This window comes from Thamnophis elegans, chromosome 3 (genome assembly GCF_009769535.1).
Source record: "Thamnophis elegans isolate rThaEle1 chromosome 3, rThaEle1.pri, whole genome shotgun sequence".
Taxonomy (NCBI): domain Eukaryota; kingdom Metazoa; phylum Chordata; class Lepidosauria; order Squamata; family Colubridae; genus Thamnophis; species Thamnophis elegans.
Window position 1 is genome coordinate 80,451,997 of NC_045543.1, and position 25,143 is coordinate 80,477,139.

A 25,143-nucleotide genomic window follows, 5' to 3' on the forward strand; every position below is an offset into this window, starting at 1 on the left:
TAGGCAATATTAACTCAAATAAAACATTAATTACACATTTATCAAGAGGGGCACTGGAGAGCTGACAGCCCAGGTTTAAGACCTAACCTCAGTTATGAGGTTGGGATGAGCTTCTATTACTTGCCTCAGCTCCTGCCCACCTAACAATTCTAAAACAAGTAAAATGCAAGTAGATAAATAGGTATCACTTTGGTGGGAAGATAACAGAATTCTGTGTGCCTTGGGGGTATGGCCATGCTGGCCACATGACCATGGAAATTGACTTCGGACAATGCTGGCTCTCTCAGCCAAGAAATGGAGATGACACCATACCTCGGTCAGACACAACTGACAGGGAAAAATTTACCTTTACCTTTTTACAGTTTAATCATCTGTAGAGTTATCAAGTTAGCTTTTTTCATGAATTGAGAAATTCCCATTCTATTTAAGTACTGTGAACACCTTACACTCAACACAATTCTCACCATGCAAAAAATTAAGTATGTTCTCCTAGAGATTAAATAAAGTAGGACTCAGTGTTAGACTGCTCACTATTAACTATAATGAATGATATGCTTCTGATTCCTATTTGATATTTAAGACTGTTCTTCCTTCTGAACATTATTTTAAATTGGATTAGGAAGATTGTTAGCAGTCATTTAAATAAGTAGTTGCAATTTCAAAATCAAAACCCAACAGCTCTGCAGTAGAAATTCATATTGTAAGTCTCCACAAAGAAGGAAAAATCTATTTTAAGTTTTATATAGTAATATATTCCTTAGTAGGGACCTATGCATGGTCCTTAAGTTTTTTTGGTTACTATAAAGTGGTACACATAGTATGGATTTCCTATTGAGTTCTTGTTATATATTTATATATACGAAGGTGTATAATATAACTTGATAATGAACTAGCCCATCCATATTAAAGATGTTGAAGTTATACCATCCAATATGGGAGAGTGGGAGAACATATTACCTTTTTCAAATATATTCAGGATATGTAGCTTTTTACAGATATGCATAGTTGGTTAGGAAACAATAATGGGAATAAAAATATTTATTCCTATAATATAATTATAAAAGAGCATTTAAAGATAACAATGAGGCAAAAGTACTTTAAGAGATGCAAATGTAGAGGAAGAAAGATGCTGGAGTACAAAAGTATGGCCAAAATGCTGTAATTTTAACTAGTGCAGTCATTTGGGTATTATTATACATTAGCTGTTGCCAAAAAGGTTCAATCTCAAATCATAGATGATACATGCATTTGAAGGATATTAAGAACAAGCGTAAGTAATAAAATACTGCTGAGTTAAAAGTACAAGTCCCATCTGGTCAACATGTAGGTCTTATAAGGCCAGATTTCAGGATATTGTTATAAAGAAATCACTAACAAATTGAATTTTACAAGTATGTTGAAGAAAGGACATGGTTGAATCCTTCTGCTACCTGGCACTTTCAAAATCTTGTTTTAATCTTTCTGTTTAAACTTACTAGCTCCTATTTCATTTCCAGAGAACTTGTCCAAACATGAGTATTGTCTATAAAATTGTAGTAACTGCATTCAAGGTTTACTTTGAAGGAAATACAAGGAAAGTGACCCATTTGCAAGAATATAGGCATAATAAGAGTAAATGGGATTATCCATGTTTTAAATGCCGTTTAATCACAGTTCAAATGAATTCCCATATACTAGAAGAAAATGGAAATGTACTCCGGATAAAGCATGCCTTGCAATATGTAAATGAATTATTGTGAATTATTCCTGGACAATTCAATTCAATAGAGAAATCAAAGCAGATATATTTATTAACACTATCTTTAAGTGAATAATGTCTCATTCACCTAAAAGGCCCAAAGAGTAAACACAAAACTCCAGTTTATGTGCAAATGAATTTCCAAATTAGAATAAGGCTGTAGAACGAAAATATACATTTAATATCAACTATGGTGTATGTATATGAGGTATGTGGGCTAAAAAGCTATTTACAAAAGCCAGGAATCTGCCTAAATAACAGGAATCAGCCATTTGCAATATGTTATAGAATTTGAGATCAACAATATGAAGGGATTCCAAAGCCATGTTAATTATACTATTCCATTTCCCCTAAAATAGGGCCTTAGGAAGAGGTACAAATGTAATGGTAGCTGTCACAGCCATTCCACATAAAAAAGAAGTGGGATTTGATCATATGGTTGTGGCTGTAACCTTGACTTTTTTGACACCACCTGCAGACATCCTTGAATGTGGATTTGGCTGTGCTCACCACTTGTGAAATGAAGGTACTGTTTGCTGCAGGCATAAAGGTTGTTTTGAAATACAAAAAAGTTTCAAGCAAATCTTTATACCTGGTGTACATTTTATTTTTGTTGTATGTTTTAACACTTATTAAAATTCTTTTAATCATTTAATCCGTCTTTTGCGATAACTCCAAAACGAACGGGAGAAGTCAACCTGTACGTCAAAAGTAATTTGACACTCACAACCAAAAGCTGTGAAAGCCCAGCTGTCTCTTTAATATGCAGACATTCCTCCCTATCATTTTTTTTTTTTTGGCAAATCATGCAGTCATTCTTGACTGATACATCACATAAAAAGTCTGTTCCCTTTAAAACCTGGAAATCAGGAAAACAAAAATCCTTTCATGGTACAATTAAAATGAAACTGATTCAGATAATCTTCACAATGGAAATAAAAATGGAAAAGCTTCTTGTACATTTATTCATCTTTTGTATGTCTGGACTGAGGATGGCAAATTTCAAGATGTTTAGAAAAAGAGTAGCCATGAAATAAAATAATAAGATCATTTCTATGCATGAATATGATCCACCAGCTTTCTTAAGATAATCCCCAATGAATTGAATGTGAAACACTGTTGCACAACTTCCATTAAATATAAACACTGAGAACAAATTTCAGACAGACGGGCATCCTAATCATCATTAAGACACAGCTTTCCACGAAACTGATTTGCAGTGTTACATTGTTTTGGCAAACTTACAAATCTTCTAAAGTTTACTTTGGATAACTTAGGAGGCACGAATATCTGGGCTCAAAATCTGTTAAGGCATATACCAAAACCAAACCCGTAACTATCCTCACCCTAATCTTCAGATAATAAATCTTAAATGGGATGAGGAATACCACTTTAAAAATCTGTGTTGCATTTTGATCTCTGGCATAAAGCAATGTAGTGATGACAATTCAAAGTTGTCTCAGCAGTCAAAGTTCTCCTTCAAATTTCCACAAAAAATGTAATTTACCTATACTATAGCTACATATGTCATGTTTAAATTCTTTATTATGGAAATTATATAGAAAAATACAGAGGTGTGAAGGGGGTCAAGATGATGGCCTCACTTCATAGTTTTTGATTTCCCCCTCTTCTGGTGCTTCCAAAATTCTTCAAAGGATCCATAATAAAGAACAATTCCACATCCTACAGCATATTTAACCTCTTCTGTTCTTTCTTTCCTTCAACCCATTTAAAAAAATAGAAGAAAAAAATCCACTTAAAGTGGAAAGATTTGTTTATTTCCTTTTAAAGAGAAGAGATATTGTCAAGACAAAAATGTCTTAGAGCCTGACCTCAGACAATCACAAGCCCAGCACCTTTCTGTTCCTTCATGTGCGAGTGAAGCTGAAGAAAAATTTCACCTGCTTTCTCTCATTAACATTAATGCATGGATTTCTTCCGTCAAGATGCTTTTTTTATAGGCCCACAAAGAAACCTGAATATATATATATATATATATGTATATATGTGGGGGGGAAATCCCTAATCCTGTAAGAAAAGATTTATGTGTCATTTTTCTCCTACAGTGCCAATTTTACAGTTAATTTTGACATTCCAACATAAAATATTTATAAAGGTATCAGCTGCAACATTGTCACATTTTTAAAAAATTACATTTTTTTCAAATGTTAGTTTGAACTAAAATTTGAAATATGACTTAAGTGAGCCATTGACTTTTGGGCGGGGGATAACAAATGATAGCTGTTTGCAAAAATGAATTCCTATGAACCCCCTAGTAGCATGAAGTAATTGTATGTTTAAAATTCCCATTGAGTGTTGGAAATACAAATACAAAAAAACCCCACCAAAAAACCTCAAATGGCATACATGTTGAAATGTGCGCCCTATATTTAAAAAAGCTTCCAACCCAGTGATTTTTCATGATCCTCTTCTTGCATCTTGTTCCTATTATCCCTTCTTGTGAATAGCTTCAACATATGCTCCCATCATCTTATCAAAGCAGACAAGCTTAACTAATTGCGGAGTTGCCAGCTTAATGGTTCTTGATAGCTGATCAATGCCTTCAATATTAAGTGGCCACAGAGAATCTTCACTGTGGTAAAAAACAAAACAAAAAACCACAACAACCCATTTTTACCATGAAAAGTCTGGAGGTGCAAATTAACCTTTCCATTTGCCAAATAACAATGTAATCCAACAAGAAAGAGTTTAAATTCCTCTGTGTGTATGCATATGCACGTGAGTGTCCATTCCAATTTTAACTCAGGGCAGTGCAAATGATTTTATACTGCATGATGCTAGTACCACTCTGAACAATAATAACTGTTTGTAGATTAAAAATTAAAAAAAAAATCCTAGTCAGAAATAAACTGACAAAATGCACATTCTTCTCTGTTAAAAAAGTAAATAAAATAACATTATTTAAATTGTGAATTATCTGTAAGACATACATTACAGTTACATAGATACATATCAATACAGCACATTTAATCTGCCCAAAATGATTACAAAGCCAGTATGGATGCTGTGAGATACATATACGTATATGTATACATATCTCACAATGATTACAGCATTCATAATTGCACTAGGCCTACTATTTTAAAATTACAAGATTTCATGATTAGGGAACAAAAGCAATCCAAGTTTTCATCAATTCTAATAGAAATAATTAAGGATCAATGAAATCTTATTAGTAATATGGTGTAGATTATTCATGAAGCCTTATTTTAAGAATGTTATACTGGGAATCTGGCCCTTGGGCCAGTAATACTAAAGCTTGGCAGATTGCTCCTACACTTGAGGTTTAGTCGTAATTTATCGCATTCATTGTCTCCTCTGTTGTCCCAAAGTATAATGCAGATAATTTATTTTAAACCTAGAACTGCAAAAATTACCTTTTAGAAAAATTAGTTGAATTTCGTATCTGACTTTCCTACCTTGTGTACAATATTCCAAACTGGCAATTTTTTTATTTACAGAGTTGTTTTACACAAAACTTTAAAAATCTTATTTCAATCCAAAATAAAGAGAGAGAGAGAGAGAGAGAGGAGAGGGGCAGAGTGAGAATATCCACCAAAACAGGCATAGTGGGTCCCCCTCCAATTCTATTATTAAAACTGATATATTTACTCAGAAACCATTCTTCTGAATCCACTGGACTTGTTCTCAAACAATTATATATAGGTTTAACTTTCCATTTTGTCATTACACACAAATACAATTTCATATGTACAGTCTCTCTCTCTCTCTCTCTTTTAGCCATTTTGTTTTTTTCCCATTAAAAGTGCCTTACTTAGTAAAGAAGGAAAATAAGAACAGTGTCCAATCTTATAGCACTTTAGATACAGTATTAAAACTGTTTTTTAATTAGGCCATATGCATATGTATGTAGCACCATTTTTTTTTACTCATAATGTTATGGGGGAAGCTTGGCATTGAGAAATGGAATGCTTTTTAGTACAAAGAGGAAACAAAAAAGCTAAAATCTCATTGCTTTAATATTTGGCAGTTGTCTGGAAGAGATCCCCAACCAGTTAATTTGGTATCTTAAATCATCATCTTATATTTTGTAATCACTGTGTTTATAAGAAGAAAAGAGTCAAATCTGGCCAATAGTTTCTGCACATTTTTAAAAAAATCTGAAATTGGGATAAGAAATCTAGTGTCTGCTTAATTTAAAAACTAATCAAAATAGAGGTTTCAGGGTATAATATCTCCATGGCATATATTTGGCATCTGTGATTAAGAAGCAAAAAAGGGGGAAGGGGGAGGGATTTCCCCCCTTAAAAATTGGTTTTGGAAGAGAGTAAATGGCAAGTTCAGATCAAAAAGTCAAACTGCTCCAAAAATGCCCTTTCTCAGTAATTTGTTGCTGTGTTCTATGTAGTTTGTTGATTTTTCTGTGGTACTGCTATGGATAAAAATCTGTAACACTGCTATTAATATTCCCAATGAACAACATTCTTTCAGTGCAAAGTTGATACTGAAAGGTAGGTATACTTTACATCTGCCAAAAATTAAATAAAATCAGAACATCAATAGATCTGATCCCTCATAAAAGTAGTTTCCGATGGCTTAAATTCTAGTGACAGGTTTTCTCCCTCACCAATCTAAGAAGGACACCTGAAAATTAAGTTTGTGGGGATAGGTCTTGTACCTGAAAAAAATAAATCAAGACAGACACAGGCAGAGACAAGAGGAAGGAGAGCCCAACTTGATTTTGCTTCAGTCACAACAACAAAAAACCAACCCAAACCCCTATCATTTTGTGAGTGCACAACTGAGAATTTAGAACACATTAAGTCACAAAATTTTGACTTAAAAAAAGAGGAAATGAGCTGTGAATGTAGTTCAGCATCTTTTGTTTCTTTTCCTCTGTAAAGTTTAAATAAAATTGTAATATTTAACTACAAACTCTGCAAATATTAACAGAGTCCAGGCCAGCAATAAATTAGTATTACGCAGATCATTTTCACAGATAATACAGTCCCTCTTGAATATCTTCAATTGCCCGAAGTGGGTAGATAGAGATCTAAGAGGCACAGTTAGACCAAGTTGTACTCCTTCAGGTTTAACTGTAAGATAGTGTCCTTGACAGCAGCAAAGACGAAGCGGATATTCTCTGTGTCTGTGGCACATGTGAAATGGGAGTAGATAATTTTTTCACTCTCAGGATTCAGGTCAACAAACATCTTCAAGATAAATTCTCTTGCTGCCTGTGCATCTCGCTGAGGTCCTGTTACACCAGAAAAGAAGTAGATTGAATTTTATCTTTAGAAAAATACAGGTAGCCCTTGACTTACAACTATTGGTTTTGGGACCATTCAAAGTCATGATGGTACTTTAAAAAAGCGACTTATGTCCATTTTTCACCTTATGACATTGTAGCCCCCCCCCCCCCCCAGTGATGTGATCAAAATTTAACCGCTTGGCAATCAGCATGCATTTAAGACAGTTGCATTGACCCCAGGGATGGTGGTCATGTGATCACCTTTTGCAACATTCTGACAAGCAAAGTCAATGGGGAAGCCAGACTCACTTAACGGCTGCAATGATTCACTTAACAATTGTTGCAAGAATGGCTATAAAATGAGGCAAATCTCATTTTACAACTGTCTTGCTTAGCAACAGAATTTTTGGGCTCAATGTGTTCGTGAGTCAAAGACTTACTTGTAAATGGCTATTATTACACTATGGTGATATCTAAGCAAGAAATGAGGACTGAATATTGAAGGATGGGAGAGAAGTTGTGGATACATCCCAACATCTTAATCAACAATCATGGTAACTTGGAGAATTGATATTTAATCTTTTAAACAAGCCAAAGGCAAGAATTTGACAGTACATTAGGATGGGAGCTACTGTACTACTATACTTTAAACCAGGGGTATCAAACTCAAGGCCTGGGACCGGATCCAGCCTGCGGGGTGCTTAGATCTGGCTCACGGGGCTGCCCCGGAAACAGTGAAGAACTGGCCCGCAGTGCCTCTGCCAGCAAAAACCATTTTCGCTGGCAGAGAGTTGCAGGAGGCTGTCCCAGCTGAAAACTGAGCTCGGGAGCCCATTTTCGCTGGCAGAGGGCATGGACCACCACAGGTACCCCCGACACATGTGATGTTGAGTTGGCCATGCCCACCCTGGACTCCCAAGGTCAAATACAACCCTGATGCGGCCCTCAATAAAATCAAGTTTTACACCTCTGCTTTAAACAAATAGAAAAAGTACAGGGGAAGAAATGATTGCGAAAGAAGATAGGGCCTCATTTTAGAACAAGATTAGAGTGACTATCACTGGGAGATGGAAGAGTACACCAGGCAATATAGCCATTGGGAAAGAAACATGTCAGCTTTCAAGGGTGGAGGGAAAAGTGAAGGGGAAAAAAACCCTTCTCTTTGCTTCCTTTATTAGAACATTTTTCAGCAGGTGCATTCTCTCTTTCTCTCTCCACTTCTGAATAAATAGAGGGACAAGGCATAAAGTATAATTATCAATTTAACAAACCACATCCTTTTAGTAAGACATGGAAGTCTCCCTGCATTGCATGTGAATTTGACTTATTCTGTTCTGTTCATCTCATGTGATTAGGAAGAATGACATATATGGTAAACTCCATCACTCTAATTATGCACAACCAGATACTTTAATACACAAAATATCCTCCAGTCATATGGATAGAATTTCCTCCACCTTAAATCTTATTCAGATGAACTGAAGACACAAACCATGGTATGTTTAAGGCTTGTTTTTCTGGTTAAGAAATAACAACTGACAATCTGAACATGTAGTTAAGAATGCACAATTTAATTAGAAGTTTGGGAATGGTGGCCACAATATGACAGAACAACAGAAGGCAAGCTTGTTCTCACCTATCAATTGTATAATGTTGTCTTGTTGCTGTTATACTATTCGCATACAATTTTTATGGGGACAAAAACACAAACTTACCATCATACTCCGGGAAATAGTCAACTAGATGTGAATACATTATTTTCTCCTCTAAAAGGTCTTTCTTATTTAAGAATAGAATGACTGAAGAATTCTGGAACCAGGGATACGTGATAATTGTCCTAAATAGTGCTTTGCTTTCCTCCATTCGATTCTGGAAGAGCAAAAAATAGTCAAGTAACATTAACATACCTATAATGATTGTTTCAAAGTTACAATCTGTTCATATGTTCCCCCCCCTTGATAGATGCACAAATCATACAATTAATAGAAATAGGCATATATATATAGATGCAAATATATGAAAGGATGAATCTGGAGTTCTCTTTAAATTCCAAGGCTCAACTCATCTAATCAATTCAAAAATAACTGGAGGTTTGCATTGTTTTTCGTATTATCCTCTAGCACAAGGTTTCCACTTTCTGTTTCTTGCTTAGCATTAATCATAGGCTGAAGTGATTTTGAAATAACTTTACTACATAATATTTTTTCCCCAAGACGAAACCTCCGGGAAGAAATGGTGAACTGAATATAGATCTGCCAAAAATTGATGACTCTAGCAAAATGAAGACCCAGTAACGCTCTTCATATGTCCTCTTCAAACAAGGAAAGGACCTGGGATCACCCACAAATGCTGCCTATCGTTGCTCCTCACAGAGAGGCTGCAAGATAACAGTCTGATGAGTTTAGAGCTCTGGGAGACGGGACTAGTCACCTTATTCAAGGTTCGAGGTTCATTTTATTTATATGCCGCCCTATTCCCAGCGGGACTCAGGGCAGCTCACAAACCCAAAGAAGGGGAAGGGAAACACAAGAACTACAACAAAAAGTACAGGGCATTTAAAACAACCAACAGCCAAACCACAGTCAGGATCTTTGAAAGGACACAGGACAAATATACTTCCTTTTAAAAATAACTTTTGGAAATGGTTGTTATTGCTCTTCTAATCACTTTCGGAAATTGTTTTTTAACTGCTCTTCAGCTATTAGAAACCTTTGGATTGACAAATTTTACAGCACGGGAAGGTTTCCTTCAAACCTCAGGAAAATAATTTTTAAATAAGATTTTAGAATTAGTTATAAGAATCCTTCCCACAAGAAAATGCTTTTGTTTTGAATTATCTTTAAAAAAACATGACAGGATGATATTTTGAAGGTGGACACTAGAGGGAACGAGAAGGAACTAATGATTACAATTAAAGGAGAGGACCACTTAAATGTGATTTACAGTACTAATGTGGAATGAGGCATAACATTGGACATATTAAAGGATATTTTTGAACAACTGACCAGAAGTTAATTTTAAGACTATCTATGCTGGGTGTGAAAGATAAGGTCCACACATGAAGGTTTAATTAAATTGATTTATTGCTACTCACGCCTAGACACAGGAATATTCTCAACTAATGGTTAGCACCTGGTAGAGGTTAGATAAAGGTCAGCAGAATTCAAGGGGATTTGACTTAGTTTACTTATGGCTATGTAGATTCCAGGCTGATCCCTCTTTTAACTTTGCCTCCAATATTTGCCATTGTTTCCTCTATAGTCTACCTCTACAGATAGACTGTGTTTTAAAAATATTAAGGGATGTATAAATAAAAAACAAACAAACCAATATTGACAAATCTGAAATTATGAGGATTTAAGGATTTGTTTGTAGATAAGTGATGGGATAAGAAAAGAAGAGATCACCCCAATAAATATTAAGTGGCCCATGCAGGATGTTCTCTTCTATTTTTGACTGAAGCTTTTGCTTCTATTAGTTTGCAAACGAAGAAATATCCTATCTTTATAAATACTGTATCACTGCAGCCAGGAGTTATTGCAGTTAGACAGCTGTAGGTTTTATTATATGACTTGGCTATAATTTAATCAGTAAAACTCATTGGTAAATATGCATTCTTCAAGGATGCCAAAACATTTCAATTATATTATTTTTACACAGAAAGGCTCTAACAGCATAAATAGAAGAATCAAAATTAGTAAATGGTTTTTAAAAGAATAAAGATGTGCGCACATATACACATAAATATATTTTGCACCTTAGTCTGTTCCTTAGTCTTTGCTTCTAGATAGGCCTTTTAATATGTGTTGGCAGTAGTTCATTACAGTAATTTCATAACGCACCTAAACGTCTCTATCATCTATTAGTGATTAGACTCTCTGTTTTTTCTTTTGGTCGGGATTACCCATTTAATTAGTAATACCAAGAACAGAAGCACAATTCTTTGTACACAAGACTGTTCTTTAGTTCTCTGCTTTCATAAATTTTGGATAGAAGTTGCTTTGATGCTATGCCCTGTTCAGACACAGCAGCTTTTGTGAACATATGCTTTGCTGGCCTAGACACTTGCACACATACCTCCTAAAAAAGATTTTATCCAAAATTGCTGGATTTCAAACTACTCCAAATTCACATTTTTAAATACTCTGTGCCTTCTCTATATACATTGATAAGTTTTCATCTTTACAAAATAAAACTGTAGGTATGGGGCTTATGAATAATAGTTTATCTGCAAATATCAATACTTGGTTTAGAATACTTTATTTTGTTCAGTGAAATTCCCCAAATTAATATATTTAATCTTTGCCAATCAGCAAAATATGACCCCTATGTTTTTCATTCTAAGCTAAATGAAAACAGACGACTGTTTGCGCTCCTTAGTTATAGTTAGACAATGTAAAACTTTATTTTACGCTGAACCATGTAAGCATGGCATTCTTATGTGCTGCCATTGTGTTAAAAATATGAACACTAATTCTAAGGAGGTACGACAATTGCAGGCTAACCAGTTTTTAAAAGATAGTTTAACCTAACTGTATTTTTTTGAGACAGTTTCTATGCTCATTAGTTTGCCAGAGTTGACTTGAGGTATCCTCAATAGCACTTTCACATAGGTAACAATTTATTTAATTGTTAACAGGAATGCTAAAATTCCATTAGGCAGATTAAGCAAAATATGTTTAAGTGTATAAGGCAGGGGTCTCCAACCCCTGGTCCATGACATGATAGAAACTGGGCCATGCAAACAAGCAAAGCGCCATCCATGGGATGCAAGCAGCATGTGAAACCATGACCCTTCTGGTTCGCAGAAAAACCTCTCTCCACAGCACTGGTCCTGGTGCCCAAAAGTTTGGGGCCCGCTGTTCTAAGGCATACACCAAGTACCCAGAACTTCTGGAACACTGTAGCAGTAATTGCATGAAGGATTTTTCCAGAGTTGAATCTATTGAATCAATATTTTACTACTACTTTATTGGCAAGGTCAGGTTTATCCTTGTGATCCTAACACTTGCAGCTTTTTTGATAATGAGTAGAAATCTCTGCTGTAGAAGCATTTTGGGATTCATTAATCAACATTTTTGATAAAATATGGCAATTAGGACTAAGCAATGCACATGTGTAATGCAGTTAATGGAAAGGTCATAGAAAATTAACTATTTATTATTATGATCACTGGAAAAGCTTTTATAGCAAGATCGGTGTTAGGAAGGCTAATGTTATGTTTTAGTAAAAATCAGCCCTCAGAAAGCTAGTGAATAGATCTCTGATTGTAAATAAATAAAGCTTAAATAAGGCCAAGAATAGTTCAAAGTAAACTGACTTGTTGTACAGATGACAATCAATAAGCTGACAACCAAATGTAGGCAGGATTGGATGCTCATTCTTGGCCTTTTTTGTGGTATGTTCGATTGCTTGATTATGTGCCAACAAATCATTGTTGACTTTTATTCTGCATATTAAAATAGCAGCTATAATTAAATACGTATATTTTGAGATTTCAAAGTTATAACATAATTTTACCCATTTATGATAATCAACAACATTTTGATTATAACCCTAGCCCTTTATCAATTATTATAATGCATGGCAGACTACTTGAATTTTTTAAAATAATAATTAGTGAAATGAGGTTTAAATGGGATTTTAGACATTTAAATAATTTTCAAACCTTATTTATTGGGGTTCACAAAAAAAAGTATATCTACTGTGTAATAATCCTGTTCCCAACGATTTTCTTTTCTTCTTAAAGAAAATCACAATATGCAAACTATTTATATTTTATTTTTGATCCTCTAAAAATATTAGGAAGATTTATGGGTGTCTTGACTGAATGTTGAAATGTTTTATGGATTTCTCTGGAACATTTGCCTTCTTATAGGGAGCGAAGATTTAAGTGCATATCTTTATGTTTGGGAGCCTGTCAAAATGTCTGATGATGTCTACCATATGGCAGATACTGCCTCATTGAGTTGGTCACAAATTATTCCAATTCCTTTTTATTTGGAACACTATTCCAGGCACATTGCTGATAACTCTACCCCAAGAGCTTAAAATGCAAGCTCTAGTACTAAAAGTCAAAAAGCACAGTGAAAAAAGAAGGAACTAAAATTAAATGTAAAGGAGACTACACTAATGACAATAGGTAGAACAAACAGCTTTAGAATAGACAATGAAGATATAAAAATGGTGGCTACATTCTTCATTTTAGAATCTAATATCACTGGTAAAGGAACAAGTGGCCAAGAAATATGCTGCAGGTCAGCCCTTGATAGATCAGCCATGACAGTTTTAAAAAATGTATTTGAATACCATGATGTGTCTATATCAGGGATGACAAACCTTTTTGGCACTGAGTACCTAAAAGGGGGAGGGGGAAGGGGAAGGGGAGGGAGAGAGAGAATGTACTCCTTGGGGCCGCAACCCCGAAGAGCAACTGCCCAGGGGGCATGTGTACACCGAGAAATGAACTTCCGGTTTCCAGTGTGCACATCTGCGGCATACTTCGTTCCTCTTCTGGGTTTCTGGCACGCATGCACGTGCGATGATCAGCTGGCCGGTACGCATGTGCACGCTGGAAACTAGAAGACCAACTCTTTTGCTTTCCGGCACTGCTTCTCGTGCAAAGGATAGCTGATAGGCGTGTGTGCATGCGTGCCAGAAACCTGGAAGAGGAATGAGTGGTGCCATACGTGCCAGGTGACATAGCTCCATGTGCCACTTTGGGCACACATGTTGTAAATTAACCATCACGGGTTTATATCTTCCAAGATCAGAATCATGCAAGCCATGGTATACTCTATAAACAGTCTATGGAACCAAAATATGAATTTTAAGAAGCAGGATAGGAAGATCCTTGATGTTTTTAAAATTTTGTGTTGAAGAAGACTCCTGAACAGCCAACAAAACAAACTGATCTCATCAAACAAATCAACCCTTCAAGGAACAAATGGCCAGGCTCAAATTATTCTACTTTGGCCAGCTCTCTGGAAACGATTGTAATGCTGGGAAAAATGGAAGACAGGAAGAGAATGGCCAACAGCAAGATAGATGGATTCAGTTTCAGTGGCAATGACTACACTATTGGGTGCCTCAAAATAACAAATTAGGGATAGATTGTCATGGAGAAAATCTATTCATGTGGTCAACAGGAGTTGAAAATGACTTAATGACATATAATCAATCAGGGCAGATCAATGTTACTGTGCATTCAGGAAACGTAGCATCTATTCTAAATATTTTTGTTACAAACTGAAAAAAAATTATATGGAAAATGGATAGGATGGAATAGAAGGATGTATTGCTGCACACATGGGGAGGTTTTTTTCAAGTACTATAATTTTTACTATAGTAAAAATTAATGCAAACTACAAAGAGATAGGAAAATAAAACAAATAAAAGTTACAAAGGGAAAAATAGAAAATACATAAAGAAAAGAAAAAAAGGGGGGGGGGATAAAAATAAGAATAAAGAAAAAAAATTCCTTTCTGCCATAGTTATTGATTCTAGTGAAAGTTACCCCAAAGTCTATCCTTCCCATTCTCACAGATTTTAGGTAGCTAAGAATCTAAACAAATAAATTACACCTGGAAACCTCAATTACATACAAGCATAAAAATAATCAATAAATACTGACAAATGCAAACACCACATGCCGGATATCAATCCTGTTTAGAGTCAATCCCTGGTTCCAGTGTTTGGATACTTTCTTTCCATGGAAATGGAACAGGGAAGTCTTTGACATTTACCTTAAACTTATGAAAGATGACGCCAACTGGATTCCCACTGGTAGTTCTAACCAATTGGGGGAAGCCACTGAGAATGCCTACCTCTGAAGCCAATCAGAGCGTAGAGTGTGGAGAAACTGACCTTATTTGATCTAACTGAATGGACAGATTAATGCAGGAGAAGCCAATTTCTCAGATAACTGGGTCCCCATCCATACAGGGTCTTAAAATGCCGACATACACCTTGACTTGCACCCAAAGGCCAACTGGTAACCAATGAAGCTCCTGAAGTATCAAGGACACCTGAGGATATTGAGATACTCCATTCAATACCTAGGCTTCCAGGTTCTGCAACCATTATGGCTTCCAGAGTTTTGTCAAGGGAAATCCCATGGATTCCTGTAATGTCCCATGGAAAGGACATGGGTGTGACTATGGCATGAATGACTGTGCGCATTCTGATCCAGAAATGTAAAAGATGTAGCTGTGTAAAAGCCCTCTTATCCACAATTGCCAGCTATTCCTTGAGCAGGAACTTGAATTTAGTAGAATTGCAGATCATCTCTGAGTGAGGAAATATAAACTCATTTAGAATCAAAGACTGAATTTCCCTGGAATAAACCGGGTTGGGTTGCTGCTGGTGTTACTGCCGGTTCGCAACCCACATGTGCATATGCGCAATTCAATGTAAATTGTTCTGTGTGCAGAATCATTCACACACAGTCACTAAAATCCAAAAAGGTGGTGGCCAAGTGGCAGTTGCTGGGTTGCTTCTGGTTCTGGAACCCAGGTCTGAATTCCACTACTGGTTCGACTGAACCTGCCCAAACTGGCAGCAACCACTTCTGGAATAAACCCAAAGTCATTTGTCTTGGAGAAATTCAGTTGAAGATTCTTCCTACCCATCCAAAACTTGACTTCCTATAGGTACTGGGTCAACACCTCTACCATTATCATCTGTTTATCTTTTATCTTGTCTAGGGACAAGATGTATAACTGTGTATCAGGCACATATTATGATACTAAACCATCTCTCAGAAGATTCATTTAGATATAACAGAGGAGCAAAGGGAGGAGAGTTCCTTGAGTTATTCCATAAAAAGAAATCTCCACAAGTTCTTCAAGATGGAGGAAAAGCACTGCAAAGCAGCACTCTCTTCAATTCCTTGAAGACAAACCAAAGGGTAACATAGGTAATAGAATCAAAAGCCACCAAAAGGTTAAGGAAGACCACAGGGGTTGCACTGGCCTGATCATGATCTCTCACCACCATGACTGAGGTAGGTTCTTTAATGTTACTCAGCCTGAGTGCCAAGGATACGAATTAACTGCTTCCTCTAGGATCCTCTACATCTTGTGGGATGAACAGTATTGAATGTGACTGTCTCAAAATCACTCAGTGAACTACATGGAGACTTAATCATCTTTGGTGAAAGTCTCATGCTAGAGTATGCTAGCATTGTACTTGATTTCTATATGAAAAAGGCATAATCTTTTATATTAGGTCTTTGTCATACCATGCATCTACATTTGCCTTCAGAACCAAATCAAGGTTCTGTCCTAATGGCAGCATTTTATAATAACTATTTGCTAACCTGGCATTGCCTGGGTATTTATTTATAAGGGGAAAATGTCCGAACCATACATAGTTTCTAATGCTGAATTTCCCCCCTTAACAGAGGGAGCCATATTGTGAAGCCGTTACCATGGCAACTCCACTACGCTGTACAGTAGAAGCCATTTTAAGGCACAACATGCTGTATCTTAACAGAACACACACACCCCAAGGGGTGTTAGGAGTGTCTTACCCCCACATTTTTTTCCAGTGAGTAAGTCAACTGTGTACCAAGTTTGGTTGAAATTGCTTGAGGCATTCCAGAGTTATGCTGGAACACACACACACACACAAACACACACATTCTGAGTTAAATTACAAAGGAAGAGATTAAAATAGGTAAAAAGAAAAGAAATAGAAGAAAACGTAAATAATTTACAATTAGCCATTTCACCTAAAGGCTTATAGAACCCTCTAGTGTTCACAGAGTATATAAATTAAATATATCCAAGCTGACTTGCAATTTAATGATAAGCAGAAGAACTTATGGTATAACTACATCTGCAGAATACTAAAAATTCATGTAAAATTGGACAAGAGATATACAGATAAAAATGTGTTATTTCATTGTATTTAATTAATACAACAAATTTTGTTGTATTTAAGTACAATTTAAGTACTTAAGACAGCGGTGGTGAGACCCCTCCTGAAGAAGCCGTCTCTGGATCCAGCTATTCTTAATAACTATCGTCCAGTCTCCAACCTTCCCTTTGTAGGGAAGGTTGTTGAGAAGGTGGTGGCTCTCCAGCTTCAGCGTACCTTGGAGGAAGCTAACTATCTTGACCCCTTCCAGTCTGGCTTCAGACCCGGTTACAGCACAGAAACCGCTTTGGTCGCATTGACTGATGATCTCTGGAGAGCTAGGGATGGAGGCCATGCTTCCATCCTAGTTCTCCTGGACCTCTCAGCGGCTTTCGATACCATCGACCATGGTATCCTTCTGCGACGACTGCGGGAGATAGGGGTGGGCGGCACTGTCTTGCAGTGGTTCTCCTCCTATCTCTCGGACAGGTCGCAGTCGGTGTTAGTGGGGGGGCAGAGATCGTCCCTGAGGCCCCTAACCTATGGGGTGCCGCAGGGGTCGGTCCTATCCCCCCTACTATTTAACATTTACATGAAACCGCTGGGCGAGATCATCCGAAGGCACGGGATAAAATATCACCAATATGCGGACGATACACAGTTGTATCTGTCCGCCCCGTGCCAACTCAATGAAGCAGTGGACGTGATGAACCGGGGACTGGAAGCCGTTAAAGACTGGATGAGAGCGAACAAGCTGATACTCAACCCAGACAAGACCGAGTGGCTGTTGTGTTTCCCTCCCAAAAATTTGACCATCATACCATCACTCAGGCTGGGGGGACAAAATTTAAACCCCTCAGAAAGGGCCCGCAACTTGGGAGTCCTCCTGGATTCACAGCTAACTTTTGACCACCATCTCTCAGCTGTGACCAGGGGGGCATTTGCCCAGGTTCGCCTGGTGCGCCAGTTGCGGCCCTACCTGAATCGGGAGGCCCTCACAACAGTCACTCGAGCCCTTGTGATCTCTAGGCTGGAATACTGTAATGTGCTCTACATGGGGCTGCCCTTGAAGAGCATCCGAAGACTTCAGCTAGTCCAGAATGCGGCCGCGCGAGTGATCGTGGGCGCACCACGGTTCGCCCACATAACACCGATCCTCCGTGAGCTGCACTGGCTACCTGTTGGTCTCCGGGTGCACTTCAAGGTCTTACTCACCACCTATAAAGCGCTCCATGGTAGTGGATCTGGCTATTTGAGAGACCGCCTTCTGCCAATTACCTCCCTGCGTCCCATCAGATCGCATAGAGTTGGCCTCCTCCGTATTCCATCCGCCAGTCAGTGCCGACTGGCGACTACTCGGAGGAGAGCCTTCTCTGTTGCGGCTCCGACACTATGGAACAATCTCCCCGTGGAGATTCGTACCCTCACCACCGTCCAGGCCTTCCGTACAGCCCTCAAGAACTGGCTAACCCGTCAGGCCTGGGGATAATCTTATTTCGCCCCTCCCGAATGCTGAGTGAATGTTGAGTTTTATTGTCTAATTTACTTTGTGCACATTTCTTTTTTTGTATTGTCCTACACTCCCCTTCCTTTTTTGATTGTAAGCCGCCCTGAGTCCCCTCAGGGAAAAGGGCGGCCTATAAATAAACTACAAACAAACAAACAAACAAACAATGACAATAAAGATTATACTTATGAATTGATATATCAGTATTTCCTATGATTTGTTCCAGCTTTGTTTTGAGTTTGTTGCTTTAAGTGGAAAATTAAAAATGAAAACATTTTTCCAAATATTTGTTTTAAGTAAAAATTTATATGATGGTCCATGTCTACACTCCAGTTCCATATGGAGAGTAAATGTTTCTTTAAAACATTTCTTTAAAACACGTACACTTACAGTACATAAAGAAGAAACTTGGAGTATATATTCATTTAATGAAAATTTGTATACTGTACTTAATGACTACAATATAACAAATTTCTGAGCTAGAAAGTAAAGTAGATAAGAAAGTCCTCAAAGAGTCACACATTTCCTGTTGTACTTTATTAGAGTGAGGTTTATAGTTTATCGGCAATAAATTATTCTATAATCCTTACTAAATATAATGTATAGATACAGAAAATTGCCATTACCTAATTTGAGATGCAGTTATTTCCAAGCAATGATGCACATATTTTTGGAGTTTTGGATGTCAAAACTAACAGGGTAAGCTATCATATACAAAAAATATGGGCAGCAAATCCCACATTCACTTGGACTGATAATGTTAGCTAGTTGGATAATGAAAAACCTGCAAGCAATAACCATGCTCAGAAAGCAACGAGAACTCCACAATTCAACCAGGAGCTAGATACATTCTCTTCTATTGGAAGTACATATTTTTATTGACACCATTATCTTAATAGCCTATTTAATTAGGACATTATGCAGGCAAAGTATGTTCCCCATCACTGAACACTGAGTGGTTTCCAGGTAATAGAAGACTTCCATTTGATTGTGGCAGGTAAGAAATGGTAGAGTGGGAAGACGAGTCTGTGGCTGATTAGAAGTTGAACTGCCAGCCAGTATCTCTCACATCCTTTCTCCAATGTCTATGTTCTTCCAAATCTAAAGTCGCAGATTCACCATTCCCAATATAAAAGAATCTTAAAATCTTCCCATGCAGACCTAATCCATCTAGAATAGTAGTTCCAAGTAACTTCAATCAAATATGCTTCCTGTGTCATTAAAATGCTACAGAAATCAGAAAGCAATAAGGAAAACTGTTGCTAGTTGTTCATCATCTTAAAACGTAACCAAAAGAACAATCAAAGCAGTACAACAGAGCTTTGTTTAATCATGTATCAATTAAAGGACTAACACATAAAAATGCAAAGCAGGATTACTTTGTATCATAGGCTCATCTTAATGACTCTAAGGGATAAGTGGAGATGTGGAGTTCTTTTTCAGAACAGGTTGAGATATTCTGTTAAAGTTATTAACACAAAAGTGACCTCTGACATTATAAAAACAAAATGCTCCCAACCAATTGTGTTCTACTCAAGCATAAAATCAAGCATAAAACAATTGTTATATTTAAACAAAAGAGGAACTGCACAAAGAATAATGTTTTAATTCATAATATGCAGTACAAAATTCCTTTACTAAATAGAGCTGTTGCACTTTTTATCTTTCTAGAGTTGTATTTTCCTATTTTTTTAACATCCTATCTTTTTTCTTGCAAGTGCAGGGTCTGCTTTTTTTTTTCAGATCAACTGAGTGTTGATCCATTAATTGTGACAGGAATTAATGAGCAGCTTGTCACTGTAATCTAAAAGAGAATGGCCCAAAGTCACCAACCCAGCTTGCATGCCTAAGGCAGCAGTAGAATTCACAGTCGCCTGGTTTCTACCCCGGTGCCTTAACCACAACCCCAAAGTGGTTCTCAATTCTACTTCTATAAATATCTCATTCCAATATATTTGCATTTTAAATGACATTTTGGGATAAGTTGTGTCAATAGAAAAATTTCAGAGTGGAGAAAGGAAAGAAACTGATGAGAAATGTAAATACTAGAGCTCTGAAGTACTTCAGATCTGATACAGAAGAAGTGCTTTGAAATAGGCAAGAGTATCAACACAAGCACTTCTTAAAACAATTGCTATTATTTGCAGGATCTTGCAGTTGTAGTGACAGTCTCCCTGTAGAATCTATGCAATCCTGGAGAACAAAATTCTGCTTTAATGTTCAGATTATAGTCTGTGGACTGTTGGTTCTTCCATACAGAAGCATTAAAGTGCCATTATTCCATGTTGGGGCTTGCAGAAAAGTACTATGCTAATTTAGAAAAGTACTCATACTCCACATACAAAATAGGAGGGGGACAAGAGGGGTGAGGAGCACCTCCTTTCAATTACTATTTGCCCAGCCATTGCCCAATACTGTTCTTACCCCTGCTCTTCTCTGGGATTGCTGGAGAAGTGAGAGGAGAGGGATAAGGTCTTCTGCTATCAGTTCTCTCAGGCCAGAGTGACCATTTTGTGAGATCAGAGAACTGAAGGGAAAGGAAGGAATTTTCCCCTCTCTCCTCACCCCTTCTTTTGCCACTCAAGGCAGGAGAAGAGGAGAGATGATGACCAACTATTTATGAGGAACATAGAAATGGAGAAGAGAGCTCAGAATTCCACTAGACTTAAGAATAAACAGGCCTTTATGAAGGGGTCCTAAGTATAGATCATATAATAAATATCGATTAATTTGGGGTTATTTGGTTTAGAACTTAAGTAGTTGACATAATGTGAACATAATTGTTTATAGTTGATTAGTTACCTCAGAAATAAAAACGTCAATTAACATTAATCTATATCTATCCTCTACACTGACTAGAGGAGTTATAAATATGCCTTATGAGTTACAAATAAAAATGTAATTTTGGAGAAGAAGAATTTCCAGTTTTAGAGAGTAAGAAATATTAGTTAATGTCCAAAAAGACTGAAGCGGAACCATGTAGACAAACGTCTGTGAGCACAGTATTTCAAAACCAGGATGAAATCACAGAAAAAAATAATTCCTGGGCAGTCAGAGAATACTATCACAAAATTGTATGATTTTTGGGAAAGCAATTAGTGCCTTAATTAGAAACATACTTCTCAAGGGCATTTGATGATGGCCTACCTCATTGTCTGACTCCACAAGTACTTGATCATATTCGCTAAGAGCTACTAGAAACATAATGGAGGTGACATTTTCAAAACAGTGTATCCATTTTCTTCGTTCCGATCGCTGTCCCCCCACATCCACCATTCTGGAATAGGAGCAGAATTCATAGAAATCAAAATAATGTACAAATTCTAAAATGTTATGGATATGTTTTCATTGTTATATTATTTATATGCTATGTCTCAAGGATCATGACAATAGAGTGAATACATCTACACTTCAGCATTCTGCAAATGTTTACATTGACAGTAGGCATACATTCTGGTGGTGCAGTGATTAGAATGCAGTATTGCAGGCTAAGTCTGCCTGCTGCCAGGAGTTTGATCCTGACCACCTCAAGGTTGACTCAACCTCCCATCCTTCCAAGGTTAGTAAAATGAGGACCCAAATTGTTGGGGACAATATGCTGATGTTGTAAAACATTCAGAGAGTGCTGTAAAGCACTGAAGTTGTATATAAGTCTCTGTGCTTTTGCTATTCTGCTTTGAAGGGACAGCCAGATAAATGAGATATGTAATGGTGTAGAACCCAACCCAGCAATAACTTAATATTCCTGAACAGAATTTGGCACCATCATTCCAGAACAAATTTGTATAGATACTGTTGGCAGACTGCTATCAATCATACGGATGTCAAATTTCCATGAAATGATTACATAGTATCAGTCTTTCTCTTGAAAATATAAGCCTATTAAGTCTTATAATGGCTTAAATCAATGGTAACGGAACAAATTAGGGGCACTGATCATCAGAGAGGTATCACCAGTGTTCCTGAATTTTATCATCAAATATTAACTGCCACAAACTTACCATTGTGACGCATTTATACACTGTAACTTGGAGTAAATATAGATGGGCTATTTCTCAAATCCATTTAATGTTTTCCGTCCTAGACTGTGGATTTCATAACATTTCTTATCCCCAGAGTCTTTGTACTTATGGCTCTAGGAAGGTAGAAATTTTTGTTTCCTTATACGATTCCCTGAGAGGTGCTTTGCTCTTCCAAATTATCTCCATTTTTAAGGGACATAGAGACTAATAAAGCAAAATAACATATTTACTAACAAGAGGAGCCTCTTTTATTTGGCTTCAGGACCGCAGTTAATGAAAATCAAAATAAAAAAACTTCAAAAAAAGGGTTCTTTAGAATATACATTTATATAGAACAGGCATCATTTGTCAAATTTTGTATTTCAACAAATCTACGAATGAATTTCAACAAATCTACAAATGAAGTTGATATAGCCGCTGCCATTACACAAGTTAAATACACCTTTAAAAATGAGTGTAATTATTAAAATTGAAATAGGAAGGTTTTTTTGTTCAATATGGGCAAGAGTCCAATCTTTTCCAGAGTAACTGTAATAGTAATAATCTTTTATGTGTAATGGCAGAATAAAAAAATAGGAGCATTCTTATAAATTTTCCAGTTTATGTTTTTACACAAGATGAAGCAGAATTAGTAGTTAGGATATTTATAAGAATTGGTGGCTTTGATCTATAAATATATAAAATACAATTTGTCAAACCTTGACACTCAAAAAACATGTTGTTTATGACTTAACACAATACTCCGTTTTGCATTCTCTATTTTTGATCAGTGTAAAATATTGATTTAAACTACGAACTTCTCAGAGGTTGAATTATTTTCCTTCAATTGCTGCTACTAAAAGGAGTGGGAGAAAAGAATACATTTCCAAAAAAGCATTTTCTATTGGTACAATTCCTTAAATATATATTTTATGCTCCTTGTAGGAACCCCCTCCCTCAAAACAAACTCCTCCTAAGTAGCACTGTAAAGATTAAAAAAAACCTTTTATCTACCTGAAAATAACACTTTGTAAGTCAAATGGATATTCAATGATTCCTGTAGTTGGAACTCGGACTCTAAGAACATCTTGTTGAGTGGGTAGATATCCAGGGCCTGCTATGCGGTCCAAATCGTTAAGATAACTATAGATAGAAGAGAAACATCAGGAATGAAAGATAATGTCCCATTGACAGAAGGAATTATATAAAGATAAAAAAGCAAAAGTGTTTTGATAGGGCACACTTGGAAAAAAAACTTATAAAATCAGATTTTTTTTGCAGAATAAAAAAAAAAAGTCTGTATAGATTTTGTAACTTTTACATTGTTACTAGACTTTTTCATGCTCTCCAGAATGTTTGAAGTATTAAGAGTGACAATTTAAAACGTGTCAACCTGTTCTGGCAGTCTTGTTGTACAAATTATGTTTCAATGTGAAAGTGATGTGGATTCAAAATCAAACACATGTGAAATGAATTGGATCAAAGTGCTGAATTCAATACAGTTGTTCATTACAGAGTGAGGTTCTGCTTTGAACACAGAGGTTTTGTGTGTTCTTTTTCTCTAAATGTACGTGTAGCCGTGGCATTAACAAATTTACAATAGCAGAGTTGGAAGAGACCTTGGAGGTCTTCTAGTCCAACCCCCTGCCTAGGCGGGAAACCCTATACCGTTTCAGACAAATGGCTATCCAACATCTTCTTAAAGACTTCCAGTCTTGGGGCATTCACAACTTCTGGAGGCAACCTTTGTTTAGTTAATTATGATTCTTGAGACGGTTCATCATCAATTGGCTCAATGCAAATGTAGTAGGACAAATTATCACATAACTGTAGTTAAGTAATATGAATTTCTCCCCAAGTTCCATGCTATTCTATACAGAGTGTCATTTCATTTTCAATGGCATTTTAAAGAACTATGATCTTATTTTACCTGCCTCTTGGCAGATCACTTACTTAACAAAACAACAGATTTAGAATAACATCTCAGCCAGAGGTGGGTTGCTCCCGGTTTGGCCTGGATAGGGCGAACTGGTAGTAGCGGCAGCTGAAGGCTCTGCCCACCTGCCCGGACGCTTCTGTGCACACACAGAAGCATCACGCACACCCGCGCATGTGTCAGCTGACAGTAAAAAAAAAAAAATGGAAACCCACCACTGATCTCAGCTATTCTATCCTGTTATTTTTTCCATTTGAAAAGGGGACCACTTGATCCTAAGCAGCTTGCCAGATTTTTATAACCAAGATCAGCTCTCTGCTTTTCTAAAGGATCCAAATCTGTACTGCAGTTGGATAAATCTCAACATTCTAGAAGCCATTTGCTCTTATTAGTGCTATTCTAGCAGCCCCGTGATGAATTAAGAATGCTGCTCTACATTTAAATAAAGGCCTGGTCTCTGTAAATGCTAGACTTCAACATTATCTTTTTAACTTTTGGCTAATGTTAATTTCTTTTTCATGGTTCTGCTCCCTCCGATTCTTAGAGAGCACTTTAAATCAACTTGATTAAAAATTAATATTGCAAGGTTTACTCCTTAAGACTCTTAAGGAAAGATGTACTCTTTCAAAGACTGAAAGATTAAGCTTCCCAAATACTGGATATATCCTTAAGCAGTGTATTTGGGACAGTGACCTTCAAAGCCTGTGGTTCCCAGTTTCTCAACACAAGGGGTCTTTCCAAATGAGTGAGTGACAGCTTCCTATCTCTCCTCTCAATCCTTGCCAGGCCTTCCATTTTGCTCGGCTTGATGCACAGACTCTTGCTGTTATATTGGGGGACTCTAAAATTACTCTCCCACATTAACAC

The 25,143-nt window shown here is 36.9% G+C and overlaps 1 protein-coding gene across 1 annotated transcript in view; it reads right to left on the reverse strand.

Moving 5' to 3' along the window:
- Nucleotides 1-6,610: 6,610 nt before the first annotated feature.
- Nucleotides 6,611-25,143, reverse strand: part of LOC116506135 (guanine nucleotide-binding protein G(q) subunit alpha) — a 91,937-nt gene continuing 73,404 nt past the window's right edge. The window contains exons 4-7 of the mRNA XM_032213787.1: nt 23,355-23,483; nt 21,487-21,616; nt 8,687-8,840; nt 6,611-6,977 (exon numbers count right to left, since the gene is read on the reverse strand). Coding sequence (XP_032069678.1) covers nt 6,787-6,977; nt 8,687-8,840; nt 21,487-21,616; nt 23,355-23,483 — 604 coding nt within the window. The 3' untranslated portion in view covers nt 6,611-6,786. The remainder of the gene's footprint in view (nt 6,978-8,686; nt 8,841-21,486; nt 21,617-23,354; nt 23,484-25,143) is intronic.